This window comes from Dreissena polymorpha, chromosome 9 (assembly GCF_020536995.1).
Source record: "Dreissena polymorpha isolate Duluth1 chromosome 9, UMN_Dpol_1.0, whole genome shotgun sequence".
NCBI lineage: Eukaryota > Metazoa > Mollusca > Bivalvia > Myida > Dreissenidae > Dreissena > Dreissena polymorpha.
In genome coordinates this window covers 60,361,432-60,375,979 of record NC_068363.1, presented here as the reverse complement: position 1 = coordinate 60,375,979, position 14,548 = coordinate 60,361,432, and the positions used below count along the sequence as shown (strand labels likewise).

The window sequence follows — 14,548 nt, the reverse complement described above, 5'->3', positions numbered from 1 at the left end:
GTTCACCACCATGGGACGGTGTGTCGCACGACAGAATCACGTCAATATCTCCAATGTCAAGGTCGCCACGACTAAAAATAGATTAAAAAAAAAAAAAAACTTACAAAGGGGGTTAATTTTTTTTGTTCATTTCAAAAGTTCAGTTTGAGTTTTCTCCCTTTATCAGATTTTTTTTCACAATGAAAACCTGGTTTTGTGACAATTTTGTCCCTTGTTTTTTTTAAACGGTTATGTTTGAAATACCGTCCAACCATCGCACCCAAAAAATCCCCCCCCCAATCGCCCTTCCCTCCACCCCCCCCCCCCCCGCCCCCGATTATTTTTTTTTTCGCTTTTTTGGAAGATAATGTAATAAATGTCCACAACCCAACACTATACACCCCTCTTCACTCCACCCCTCCCTCCTTTGTGATTAAAATTGAGAGTCCCTTCACCTTTAAAAAGAAAATATATGAGCGGTCTGCACCCGCAAGGCGGTGCTCTTTTTTATGAGGGATGGTGTTTGGTGATACTCGATCATTGCATTTTGCAATAAGTCAATTTCTTCAATGTAAAAGTTAAATAACCTCATTATGTTCAGACACTTAGCTATCCCTTAATACAAGTTACTGTGTGCAGTCAAATAAACTCAATATGTTCTGACTTATACATCCTCTCATACAAGTTTTCAGTACAAATATGTCACCAGTAATCATGACTCATTATTGCTCGGAAATTATATTTGAAAAGATGAAATGTAGCGTATATACATGTGAACAATTTCACACGTTTTATCCCTGCAGGCCTTTCATAGCATAGATTATGAGTGAAGTATGATAATTTAACATTTATACTGTTAAATTTATAACAAGAATTTGTTACTGCTAGATCCAGTGTATGATAATTTTTGCTGAACAGATTGCAGCTTTGGTTGAGCACATGGATTTATTTGAAGCTGTACTGGACATTAAGGTTAATAAGGCTATCGTTTGATCTAATGGAGAAACTTATCTGGTGTTAAGTAGAGAGTTTCATAATATGTAGTTTGCTATATTTGGCCAAACAATGTACATATTGAATCTTTATGTCAATGTCATTTTTTATAGAGTGGGCATGTATAATCCTTAATATGGCTTTCACAATGATGGTTTAGTATGTGTACATGCCACCATCCTTCCTTCGTCTCTCATTATTTGAAGGGACGGTCAACAACGAAGGACGAAAAAAGAAAAGTTGCAAAATACCATATTTTTTTAACAACTATTTGTTTTTATTGATTTAAATACAGTGATTTTTTTTGCTTTTATTTGTTACAGCCTGTGCGATTTAAATTGGGAAAATTAGCACGATAAACCATGAAATTGGGAAAAATTAAGAATTATAAATATGAGTATAAGTAACAGAATTAATATTGTTTTTAAGTGCATGTTCAGTGGGTTTTCTACCCATTTTGAGAAAAGGAGTTTGGTGAAATTGGGATTTTTTTTTTAATCAATAAAAGTGGCAAATTTGGGAATTATTTATCGACAAAAAGGACTTAATTAAAGGTATATAGTTTGTAAGATGTCTTAAAAAAATAAATAAAGTTGAGATCTAGAGTTAAGAAATCATAAGACACTTCTTTCTTGAAAAAAAAAAAAAAAAAAAAAAATTTTTTGGGGGGGAAATTTGGATTCTTTTGGGGAAATTTTGGTCAGATTTTTGGGAAAAAACATGAAATTTCGCGATTGGGAAGCAGCCAAAATTCGGCGGTAATTTTGGGCAAAAACAATCACTGAAATATCACAACTGGTATATTACATTACTTTAAAAAGTTCAGTGACATGTGTATCTTGAACTTTGACACTCACATAAACTATTACAGTGGTGTTTGCAAATGTAGAGACATGCGTATTATCAATTTGTTTTCAGGGAACAGCCAATTCACAAACAGCTTTAAAAGCAGCAAAAAAGATGTAAGTGATATTCAGTACTATTCTAAGCTCAGCGTTTTCGGAGAAAACCAGAGGTATTGTCATAGCCAGCTCGTCATCCGCCGTCTGCGTCGTACTAAAACCTTAACATTTTAAGGTTTTGAACATTGGCTCTAAAATCAAATTGCTTCCACCTACAACTTTGAAACTTCATATGTAGATGCATCTTAATGAGTTCTACACGCCACACCCATTTTTGGGTCACTAGGTCAAAGGTCAAGGTCACTGTGACCTTAAGAAAAAAAAAAATTCTCACAAGCTTTCATTTATTTAAAACTGCACCCGTAGCCGAGCGTGGCACCCGTTATGCGGTGCTCTTATTTATAGGTAGAGATCATTATTTGTTGAAGAAGTTGCATTTTGTATTGTAAAAAAACTAATGGTAATATAATAATGGCAATATAATTACTGTTTTTTAGCTTACCTTAGCACAAAAAGCTAATGGTGAGCTATTGTTGTTTGTCCATATCTGGTAATGTCTTGTCATGTGCCTTCTGTCATGGATTGTTCGTCATGTGTCGTCAACTTTTAGTTTGTTGACAATCCAATCTTAATGTAACTTGGTCATAATGTTTGTCTTGATAATATGAAGGTCGTGTTTGAATCTTTTGAACTTGCATCTAAAACTAAGGTCACATTGCCAAATCTGAGAGAAAAAATGCTACTTATTAGAAGCAATACTAATGACTCAATCTTGATGTAAATTGGTTTGACTGTTTATCTTGTTAATAATTTGACTGGGCCCGAATCGGGGTCACATGCATCAATAAACTAGGTCACCAGGGCATATCTTAGAAAAAACTTTTTATGTCTCTAGATGCCATCTTTATCTTTACCATATCTGAGTTTTAATCTGTGTCATGGTCACCCAAACGCTTAGTCCATTGGTCAAACTTTAAAAATGATACCATTCTTGATAAAATTGGGTCAGAATGTTTATTTTGACAATATAAAGGCCTAGTTTGAGTATGGGATATGTGTGTCTGAAAACTTGGTCACCAGGTCAGGTCTTTGAAAAAACAACATGTTACCACTCTCGAGGCCCCATTTATGACTTATTCTTGATGGAATTATTTTTCTGAATGTTTATCTTGACGATATCTATATTTAGTTCAAATCTGAGTCTTGTGTGTGCAAAAAGTAGGACAACTGGTCAACTTATTACCACTCCTGAGGCCCCATGTATGTCTTGGTCTTGACAAAACATGGTCCAAATGATTATTTTGAAAAAATTGGCATATTTTTATGTCCCCTTCCACTATAGTGGGGGACGTTTTATTTTTGCCCTGTCTGTTGGTTGGATGGTTTGTGTGTTTGTTTGCTCTTACTTTTTCAATATTGAAGATAGCAACTTCATATTTGGCATGCATGTATATCTTATGGAGCTGCACATGTTGAGTGGTGAAATGTCAAGGTCATCCTTCAAGGTCAAAGGTCAAATATATAGCTTCAAAGCAGCCCAAAAGGGGACATAGTGTTTCTGACAAACACATCTCTTGTTAAATCTGGATCATGTGCATCCTAAAACTAGTTCACCAGGTCTTCTTAGTCTTGATAATACTAGGTTGTGATGTTATTCATGACAAAATGTAGAGTTAGTGCCCAAAAACTAGGTCATGAAGTAAAATCTAAGAATAACCTTGATTCCACCTTAAAAAAATTCAAGACCAACTGAGTCTGGGTCAGGTTGGGTCAAAATGAATGTTCACAGATCAAGTCTTCAGCAATGGAATACATCGTTTCATGAGAATCATGGCTCTCATGTTATATGAAAGTGATAAAAATTTGTTTTACTCATTTGCATGAGGTCTTTTGGAGTTGTCGACTAAAATATCCAGATTCTTTTAGTGCGTTTTATTTTGCTCACCTGAGGTGCGCTGTGTGCATCATGCATTGTAGACTCTTGGAAAAATTTATGACCATTCTAGAAGCCAAATGTATTACTTAACGTTGTTGAATCATGGTAAATTAATAATCTTTATTTTTAACAGATTAATGACACGTTTAAATCCTGTTTAAGCTGGGTAAAAAACAAGGTCACAAGGTCTGTGTGTACCTTAAAGGTTTATAAAATAAAAAATTGCAATGTTAAACAATGTTGAGACAGTGTAAAAAAATCAATTAAGATTGTCTTTCCTATTAGACATTATGTGCTGAAATTGTGTGAACACAATTATTTGTTTGATATTTTCAGAGAGCAGGATGTCTCAGCAATAGACATAAATATGGGTTGTCCAAAGGAATTTTCAATAAAGGTGAGTTATAGACATAAACATGTGTTGTCCACAGGAATTTTCAATAAAGGTGAATTAAAGACATGGGTTGTCCACAGGAATTTTCTATGAAGGTGAGTTAATCTTAAGAAAATATTTGTTGATAAGAACCTATTTCAGGTGATCATGTCATTAACGAAATCATGAACAAATCAGGAATTAAAAATAATGGTAAGGTTGTTACATAGTCAAAGATAAAGTTGTAAGGCATATATCAGCCATTTAGTAAGGCACCATAATGACCCATACTTGCCCTAGCCATTGAGGAAATCTTATTCACACAAGTAAAATGCAGTATTTACTTCTGTCAGTTATAGTTATGTCTTACCATATTATTTATTATTAATTCTGTGTTTGTGGATGAGCAAACAATTCAACTAAGTGCAAGTAAAATGTAGAAATAATCAATGACTTTAGGTTAAGTAAAATTTTGTATAAATCATGTAACTGATTTCAGGGATGTTAAATGTAGTATTAATCATGTAACTGATTTCAGGGATGTTAAATGTAGTATAAATCATGTTACTGATTTCAGGGTGGCATGTAGTATAAATCATGCAACTGATATGAGGGATGTTAAATGTAGTATAAATCATGTTACTGATTTCAGGGAGGCATGTAGTATAAATCATGTTACTGATTTCAGGGATGTTAAAAGTAGTATAAATCATGTTACTGATTTCAGGGAGGCATGTTGTATAAATCATGTTACTGATTTCAGGGATGTTAAATGTAGTATTAATCATGTAACTGATTTCAGGGATGTTAAATGTAGTATTAATCATGTCACTGATTTCAGGGATGTTAAATGTAGTATAAATCATTTCACTGATTTCAGGGAGGCATGGGGGCAGCCTTGTTAAAGAAGCCAGACACCATCAAAGAAGTGAGTACATATCAAATGTGATATTAAAGAAGTGAGTACAATATCAAAGTTTATTAGTTTATTTCAGTCACATTCATATACATACATATAAAATCAACACAGTAAGAATATACATTAATATCATGTACATGACCGTTCTTTAAGAACTATAAGTGACTATGGTAATGCTTCCGAGCATGGTCAAACAAACCAAAGAACCCCTGCAGTCATACCAAATCTTTTATAATGTTAGCCGGTATGGATCCTTATCTTGGTGTGGTTATTATGTCCCCCACTATAGTAGTGGGGGACATATTGTTTTTGCCCTGTCTGTCTGTTGGTCTGTTTGGCCCAACTTTAACATTTTGCAATAACTTTTGCTATATTGAAGATAGCAACTTCATATTTGGCATGCATGTGTATCTCATGAAGCTGCACATTTTGAGTGGTAAAAGGTCAAGGTCAAGGTCATCCTTCAAGGTCAGAGGTCAAATATATGTGGCCAAAATCGCTCATTTTATGAATACTTTTGCAATATTGAAGATAGCAACTTGATATTTGGCATGCATGTGTATCTCATGGAGCTGCACATTTTGAGTGGTGAAAGGTCAAGGTCAAGGTCATCCTTCAAGGTCAGAGGTCAAATATATGTGGCCCAAATCGCTAATTTTATGAATACTTTTTCAAATTTGAGTGACAAAGCTCGCAAATATCATTACATACACACACATTCTTTTTACATTTCTACATGATAAGAAAAGACTGGAATTGACTTGCTAATAATGAGTCATGACATACATCCATCTAAAAAAATTTGACACACAAATATATGAAAGATAACTGTCTAAAAAACAGGATAAAATGACTTTAGATAAAATTTGACAATTTTGTAAATCGAGCATTAGACATGCTTCAAGGTAAAAAAATCTAAAACATGTGTCACCTCTAATCAGATTAGAAGCAAACAGATTAGAAAGTGATTTCCAGCATAAATATAAGTACAGGTAAAGTTAATAAACACTAAGCATTTCATTGCATATAAAACATACATTTCTTTAAAATTCATGTTTATTTTATATACAATTATTTTTACTGTACAATATGTTATTTCTAAGTTTCAGTATATTAAAACAGGTTTTTGCTAGTAACCTAACCATATCTGGGCGTGTGAAAAGGAATTTCATCTTATCTATGTCATTTAAAGTTAGAAAAGTATAACATATGGAGGCCGCTTTTTCAAACAGTATTTCTCTTTCTAAACTATACAAGTGGCAATGAAGTTTTACGTGCATCTCAGTTTCTACCGTACTAACACAAAAAGGACATTTTCTTTCATCAGGTGTTAAGTTTTCATAACGTCCAGTTTCAATTCTTAGTGGAGCCACTCCACACCTGAATTTGGCAAGTGCTGATCTCTGACTGTATGGTATTTGTATTTTACAATAATGTTCCACATAGTAATCAGATTTAAATAGTCTATATGTTCTAAGCTTATTTCTACCTGGGCCATTTACAGCTGTTTCCCCCAACAGGTCTGTTTTCCAAGATTCAATATGGGTTCGCATTATATTTTCAGACACATCTTGCAGAAACTTTCTATGCGAGAATGGCAGCTGTAAATAGACTTCTAAACTAAAACTTTTTAGCTTATCTACAATACTTTTGCACCAATTTTTAGCTCATCTATTTTTTGGAAAAAAATTATGAGCTATTGTCATCACCTTGGCGTCGGCGTTGGCGTCGGCGTCTGCGTCGGCGTCCAGTTAAGTTTTGTGTTTAGGTCCACTTTTCTCAGAAAGTATCAATGCTATTGCATTCAAACTTGGTACACTTACTTACTATCATGAGGGGACTGGGCAGGCAAAGTCAGATAACTCTGGCGTGCATTTTGACTGAATTATGTGCCCTTTTTATACTTAGAAAATTGAAAATTTTGGTTAAGTTTTGCGTTTAGGTCCACTTTTTCAGAAAGTATCAATGCTATTGCATTCAAACTTGGTACACTTACTTACTGTCATGAGGGGACTGGGCAGGCAAAGTTAGATAACTCTGGCGTGCATTTTGACAGAATTATGTGCCCTTTTTATACTTAGAAAATTGAAAATTTTGGTTAAGTTTTGTGTTTAGGTCCATTTTATTCCTTAAGTATCAAAGCTATTGCTTTCATACTTGCAACACTTACTAACTATCATAAGGGGACTGTGCAGGCAAAGTAATGTAACTCTGACTGGCATTTTGACAGAATTATGTGCCCTTTTTATACTGAGAAAATTGAAAATTTGGTTATGTTTTGTGTTTAGGTCCACTTTATTCCTACAGTATCAAAGCTATTGCTTTCATACTTGCAACACTTATTAACTATCGTAAGGGGACTGTGCAGGCAAAGTTATGTAACTCTGACTGGCATTTGGACGGAATTATGGGCCCTTTATACTTAGAAAATTGAAAGTTTGGTTAAGTTTTGTGTTTTGGTCCACTTTACCCCTAAAGTATCATAGATATTGCTTTCATACTTGGAACACTCGCAAACTATCATAAGGGTACAGTAAAAGGACAAGTTGCATAACTCTGGATGTCATTTTTACGGAATTATGGCCCTTTTTTGACTTAGTAACTTTGAATATATGGTTAAATTTTGTGTTTCGATCCACTTTACTTCTTAAGTATCAAGGCTATTGCTTTCAAACTTCAAATACTTTCATGCTATCATGAGGTTACTGTACCTGGCAAGTTGAATTTTACCTTGACCTTTGAATGACCTTGACTCTCAAGGTCAAATTATTAAATTTTGCTAAAATTGCCATAACTTCTTTATTTATGATTAGATTTGATTGATACTTTGACAAAACTACTCTTACCTGACATACCACAATAGACTCCACCTAAACCATCGCCCGTGCCCCCCTCCCCCCCCCCCCTGAATCCCCCCCTATTTTTTTATATATTTTTTTAAGATAATCTCACAAATGATCACCACACCCTCACACTATACCCCCCCCCCACCCCACCCCCTCCCCAATTTTTTTTTTAAACGGTTAAAAACAAAACTATTTATTTTGATTATTTTATGTTTGAAATACCGTCCAACCATCGCACCCAACAATCCCCCCCCACCCCCCCTCCCCCCACCCGAATCCTCCCCCCCCCCTAATTTTTTTTTTTTTTTTTTTTTTTTTTAAGATCATCTCACAAATTACCACCACACCCTCACACTTTACCCCCCCCCCCCCACCTCACCCCCCCCCATTTTTTTTTGAAACGGTTAAAAAACACAAATATTTATTTTTATTTTTTTATGTTTGAAATACCGTCCAACCATCGCACCCAAGAATCCCCACCCCCTTCCCTCCCCCCACCCCCCCCCCCCGATTTTTTTTCCCCTTTTTTTCGCATTTTTGGAAGATAATGTAATAGATGTCCACACCCCCACACAATGCACCCCTCTTCACTCCACCCCTCCCTCCTTTGTGATTGAAAATGAGAGTCCCTTCACCTTTAAAAAGAAAATAGATGAGCGGTCTGCACCCACAAGGCGGTGCTCTTGTTACATCTAGCATTGCCCTTTTGTAAAGACCGTATAAATATCTTATGGTTTACTCTGATTTCATTATAATTTAAACATCTATACCAATGGTTACATATCATCTTCCATTGTTCATTTACAATTGGCTTCCAAGCCATTTCACCCTGTACAGCTGTATTTGGTGTCTGCTTGCCCGTGCATTGCCCTATAATGAATTGTGTTGATGCAAGAATAAGACTTTACTCCCCATACAGAGGCGCCATATGCTATAACAGGGACAACACAAGCATTAAATAGTTTAGTGTATCCATCATACGGTAGCCCACCACAACTTTTATACTTAGCAATGAGGAGCCCCAAGGCACGGCCAGCACTTTGAGCTACTACTTTAGCATTGATATTATAATCTAGATGCTCTTATTAGGTAATACAAGATAGACATAACTATTTCGATAGTCAATCACAGATTCGCCACATTTGAATACAAAATCTGAACGTTGAACAGAATTTGGTCAGAAATGCACAATATTGCTTTTCTTTGCATTAAAAGACATGCCATTATTCGTGCACCAATTATGCAATTGTAATCAAATGTTATATCAAAGAAGTGAGTAAATATCAAATGTTATATCAAAGAAGTGAGTACAATATCAAATGTTGTATCAAAGAAGTGAGTAAATATCAAATGTTGTATCCAAGAAGTGAGTACAATATCAAATGTTGTATCAAAGAAGTGAGTACAATATCAGGGTTTTACATTCATGTCAAATTTTAGGGGTCCCTAGGACTCCTGTTATTAATTTTCAGGGGTCCTGTCAATAAAAATGGGGGTCCCAATATAACTTAAGATATATTAGTAGTATAGCACACGTGAATGGTCCTTTATTCATGGCAAGTATTGTTTGCTTGTTTTTCACAGTGCATCAAATCGTTTCTGAATGAAAGCCATTGATATTTATTAAGCCATTCCGGCAAAAACTTTCGAGCCTTTTTAGTGGCAGGGTGCATTGTTTCAGTCCCACAGGAACCTTGCTCTTGTGTGGCTGATTCTGCATCTTTTGAACTACTTTGAAAGAATGCGCGTAAGTCATCTTGTTTTGACATTTTTGCAGACGAAAAAAGGAATTTTAAAATGCATGCCATTTGAGATACAAGCAGCGAATGTATGCTAAATATGCTGGCTGTGTTAAAGGCAAATAGTTAAAACTTAAAGTAGTAATTAAAGTATAGTAATCGATTATTTACGTAAACAATAGCCGCAATTTAACACACACCTATAAAATTAAATATTGTATAATGTATTTATTTTTACAGTTATATCTTGCTTGCCAGATAATAAGCTATCGTAACCTCGGTAAGCTTTTCTTTCTTAGCGACATAAAATAGCTCGCATTTACACATTGTAATCTCAATTCGGGACTTTGCACCTAGCAACAGCAGGTGCGCGATAATACGATTGGTCGATAAACCAAACAAGCGAGACAATCCTACATCTTTCTAGAAAATTACGAACTGCAGTTGTCTCTCAGAATTTCTTGTTGATATTACAAAAACCAATACGTCTAAATAATTGTGCGTCCCATGGGACGCAAACCAACAAAAATGACGGGTCCTGACTGGCATTTTATGCGTATTTGATGCAGAATATTGTGCTCCGTAAAACCCTGCAATATCAAATGTAATATAAAAAAAGTGAGTATAATATCAAATGTGATAAGGATCCTATCGTTAAAAATCTCAGAACAGTGCTTGTAATGTTTCTTGGGAGTAGATGCCAATTGGTTTTGAGGTCTACAGGTCAAAGGTCAAGTTTACTTGGTAACACATACTACAGTAATGCATATAAACAACATATATAGATGACACTTGGACCTATGATCATCTACATTGTTATGCTGCTAACTTAAGAAAAACACTTATTTAGATATTGATGAAGAGATCAACAGGTCTAAAGTCGCTGGGGTTTGCAATTGAATTTTGTTTCAGCATTCAGTCTTCAGAACACCTTAAAGTACTATCATCCAATGGGCATGCTTTATATTATTGTGGAATGGAACTAGTAATTTTGAGGACAACGGGGCAAAGGTCAAGGTCATAGGGCCATGCAATACTAAAGAATTGTTTAGAAAATTGCACATACCATGACGTTGCTGTAAGTCTTGGGGCATACGCTTGTACAAACATCTCGCATTGTACAAACATCTTGTTCATAATTGGGGTTTTAAACTTCAGATTTGTAACTTCAGATTCTCACAACATTGGTCCAGAATGTGGCAGTACCGGTGACCTGCAAAATAAGACTGCTGCCGGAGGTTTGTTTTTCTTAAAAAAGATTTTTATATACGATTGTTTGCTGGTATTAGAACATATGAATGATATCTATAAATTTAAACTGCCGTATAATTTAAACAATTTTGTAATTCTAGCAATAAAGAAAAAAAGATAAACAAAATATAGCCTGAATGGTTAGTTTATTTCAAATCAAATGCATGTACAGTATAGTCACTTATGTCACAGGTTACCATAATTGTTTGCCCTGGTAACTGTCACAGGCTGTCTATGGATTCCTATATTACTATACATCAATATTTTGAATCAAAGTTCTATATTTTCAAACATCTATATTTCCTATATGTCAAAGTCTTGCACAAATAAGTTAATAAGTGAACTCCTTTAAAAAACAACTACTTTATGGGAACACTTGACAGGGTTCCCAGCCAACCTGGAAATCAGGGACTCACTTTTTCCAGTCAGGGAAAAGTCAGGGAATTTGGGAAAAGTTCCTGAAATCAGGGAAAAATCAGGGAATTTTGTTTGGTCAGACTTTCCCGACTTGTGTCGAAAAGTCCATACAATTAAAACAGCAAATCGATTCCTCTGCATTGCTATGATGGCTTTGTAGTATACATGTAGCTTAGTGTACTATTAGTAAATACCTTCTTCTTTCTCTCTTTCTCTCTGTTTATATAGCAGCTGTGATATATATACAATTATAACCTTGTAATATGTAACATGTTTTGTGTCTAAAATAAGTAACAGGTCGAAATTGTGATCCTGGAATTTTTATTTTCCATCAGGGAAAAATCAGTGAAAAATCAGGGAATTTTGTTCATACAAAAAGCTGGGGACCCTGCTTGAGTGGGCAGGCAGGCAGCAGAAAATGTTTGTCTGGAGGATAATTTGGTCTATCATGAGTAGATTTCAATTTGACTGAAGTGATCACCATGATGAGACAAAGTGTAGTGCATAAGAACCAGGATGCTTGGTTCAAGGTCTTTGTCAATTCAAGGGAAGAGGTCAAATTAAGGAAATTATTACTGAACACTTTGTCAGGAGCTTAACATTGTCTGACATTGATAGATTCTCCAATAACTTTCCATAAGTGATCAACATTATGAGACTGAGCATGGCTTGCAAATAAACAGTTCCCAAGGTCTAAGGTCAAGGTTACAATTAAACATAAAAGGTCAAATGTTGGAAGTGTCAACAGCATTGATGGAAACATGTCTGAAGTGATCAGAATTCACTTCTTTCATAGCTAAGTGCATCTTATGTTAATAAAGACTAAACTGTCAACAAATGCCTATATTTGTATTGAAAATTAGACAACTCCTATTGTTTGCCAAAATATGTGGTATATTTTTCCTTTATGTTCAATTTAACCAGGTTGACATGGAAACTTGGTTTAAAGTCTGCTCTCACTATTTGTTAATGCAACAATCAGCATTTGCCAATTGTAATACTGACTTCCATACATTTACCCCAGATTGAAGACAGCCTGCGCCTGGTGAAGATGATCGAGGAAACAGGTGTGGCGGCCATTGCAATCCACGGGCGACTGACGGAGGAGCGCCCACGCCATCCCAACAGGAACGAGACGATCAAGACACTAGCACAGCACCTCACTATTCCTGTCATAGCAAAGTGGGTCCTTAACTGTCACCTCACCATTCCGATCATAGCAATAGAGGCCTTAACAATCACCTCGCCATTCTGGTCATAGCAAGTGGGGCCTTAACAATCACCTCACCATTCCTGTCATAGCAAAGTGGATCCTTAACTGTTACCTCACAATTCCTGTCATAACAAAGTTGGTTCTTGACTATCACCTCACCATTCCTGTCATAGCAAATGGGTCCTTTACTATCACCTCACCATTCCTGTCATATTAAAGTGGGTCCTTAACTGTACCTCACCATTCCTGTCATAGCAAAGATGGTCCTTGACTGTCACCTCACCATTCATGTCATAGCAAAGTGGGTCCTTAACTATCACCTCACCATTCCTGTCATAGCAAAGTGGGTCCTTGACTGTCACCTCACCATTCCTGTTATAGCAAAATGGGTCCTTGACTGTTACCTCACCATTCCTGTCATAGCAAAGTGGGTCCTTAACTATCACCTCACCATTCCTGTCAAAGCAAAGTGGGTCCTTAACTATACCTCATCATTCCTGTCATAACAAAGTGGGACTTTAACTTTCACCTCACCATTCCTGTCATAGCAAAGTGGGTCCTTAACTATCACCTCACCGTTCCTGTCATAGCCAAGTGGGTCCTTTACTATCACCTCACCATTCATGTCATAGCAAAGTGGGTCCTTGACTATACCTCACAATTCCTGTCATAGCAAAGTGGGTCCTTGACTATACCGCACCATTCCTGTCATGGCAAAGTGGGTTCTTAACTATATCTCACCATTCCTGTCATAGCAAAGTGGGTCCTTAACTATACCTCACCATTCCTGTTATAACAAAGTGGGTCCTTAACTATCACCTCACCATTCCTGTCATAGCGAAGTGGGTCCTTAACTGTCACCTCACCATTCCTGTCATAGCAAAGTGGGTTCTTAACTTTACCTGACCATTCCTGTCATAGCAAAGTGGGTCCTTAACTATACCTCACCATTCCTGTCATAACAAAGTAGGTCCTTAACTATACCTCACCATTCCTGTCATAACAAAGTGGGTCCTTGACTATCACCTCACCATTCCTGTCATATCAAATTGGGTCCTTAAATATACCTCACCATTCCTTTACTATCACCTCGCCATTCATGTCATAGCAAAGTGGGCCTTTGACCATACCTCACCATTCCTGTCATAGCAAAGTGGTACCTTAACTGTCACCTCACCATTCCTGTCATAGCAAAGTGGGTCCTTGACTATACCAGGGTTCACACAGGGCTTGAAAAGTGCTTGTAAACGAGTCCTAGGCTTGAACAGCCCTTGAACAAAGGTTGGCCTTGAAAAGGTGCTTGAAAAGTGCTTATTTCACGTAAAAAAGCCTTGAAATTTTTTATTTTAGCTCAAAATTGCTTTTTTCATCGCTTTAATTATAAACTTAAATTGTTCTTAAGGGAAATATTACGAAAATTTATCAAAAATTCCTTCGCGCAATAAGTTAGAGTTCGAAATATGTTTAGTACACTTTTGAGTACAAAATGTTATGTGTACACGTCACAGATTATGTGTACTACATCAGACGCACTCCATTGTGATCAATTATAGCGAGTGAAAATGCAGCGATGGGGAAGTGTCGTTTCAAACCAGGGTGGTTTTGTGAATATTCCTGGGTACAGAAAAGAAATGACATTCGAAAAGCACATTGTTGGGTCTGTATGAAGACCATTGATGTCGGAGGGATGGGGGAAAGCACTTTGAAAGCCACGAGAAAGGGGAAACCCACAAAGAAAACATGAAATTGAGAAGTAAACAGGGTTCCTGCGATGTGTTTTTTGTGAAACAGGAAGCTACTTTTGTTAAAACTGTTAAATCTCAAACAGATATAAACTAGAAATGGCGCGGCAGAGGCCGACGCGTATCCCCACGCCGCATGTTTGACCCAGGGGCGCCCCATGGTTGGTAATGGGTCCATGCATAGTTGAGATTGACCGTATTGTCATAAGAGAAGTTCAGTATCAATTAGAAGTGAATC

The 14,548-nt window shown here is 36.3% G+C and overlaps 1 protein-coding gene across 1 annotated transcript in view; it reads left to right on the top strand.

Annotated features, from left to right (window-relative positions):
• LOC127846088 (tRNA-dihydrouridine(20) synthase [NAD(P)+]-like) overlaps positions 1 to 14,548 on the top strand; it is a 52,247-nt gene that overhangs the window by 30,698 nt on the left and 7,001 nt on the right. The window contains exons 5-9 of the mRNA XM_052377266.1: positions 1,891 to 1,934; positions 4,147 to 4,207; positions 5,064 to 5,111; positions 10,860 to 10,925; positions 12,380 to 12,537. Coding sequence (XP_052233226.1) covers positions 1,891 to 1,934; positions 4,147 to 4,207; positions 5,064 to 5,111; positions 10,860 to 10,925; positions 12,380 to 12,537 — 377 coding nt within the window. The remainder of the gene's footprint in view (positions 1 to 1,890; positions 1,935 to 4,146; positions 4,208 to 5,063; positions 5,112 to 10,859; positions 10,926 to 12,379; positions 12,538 to 14,548) is intronic.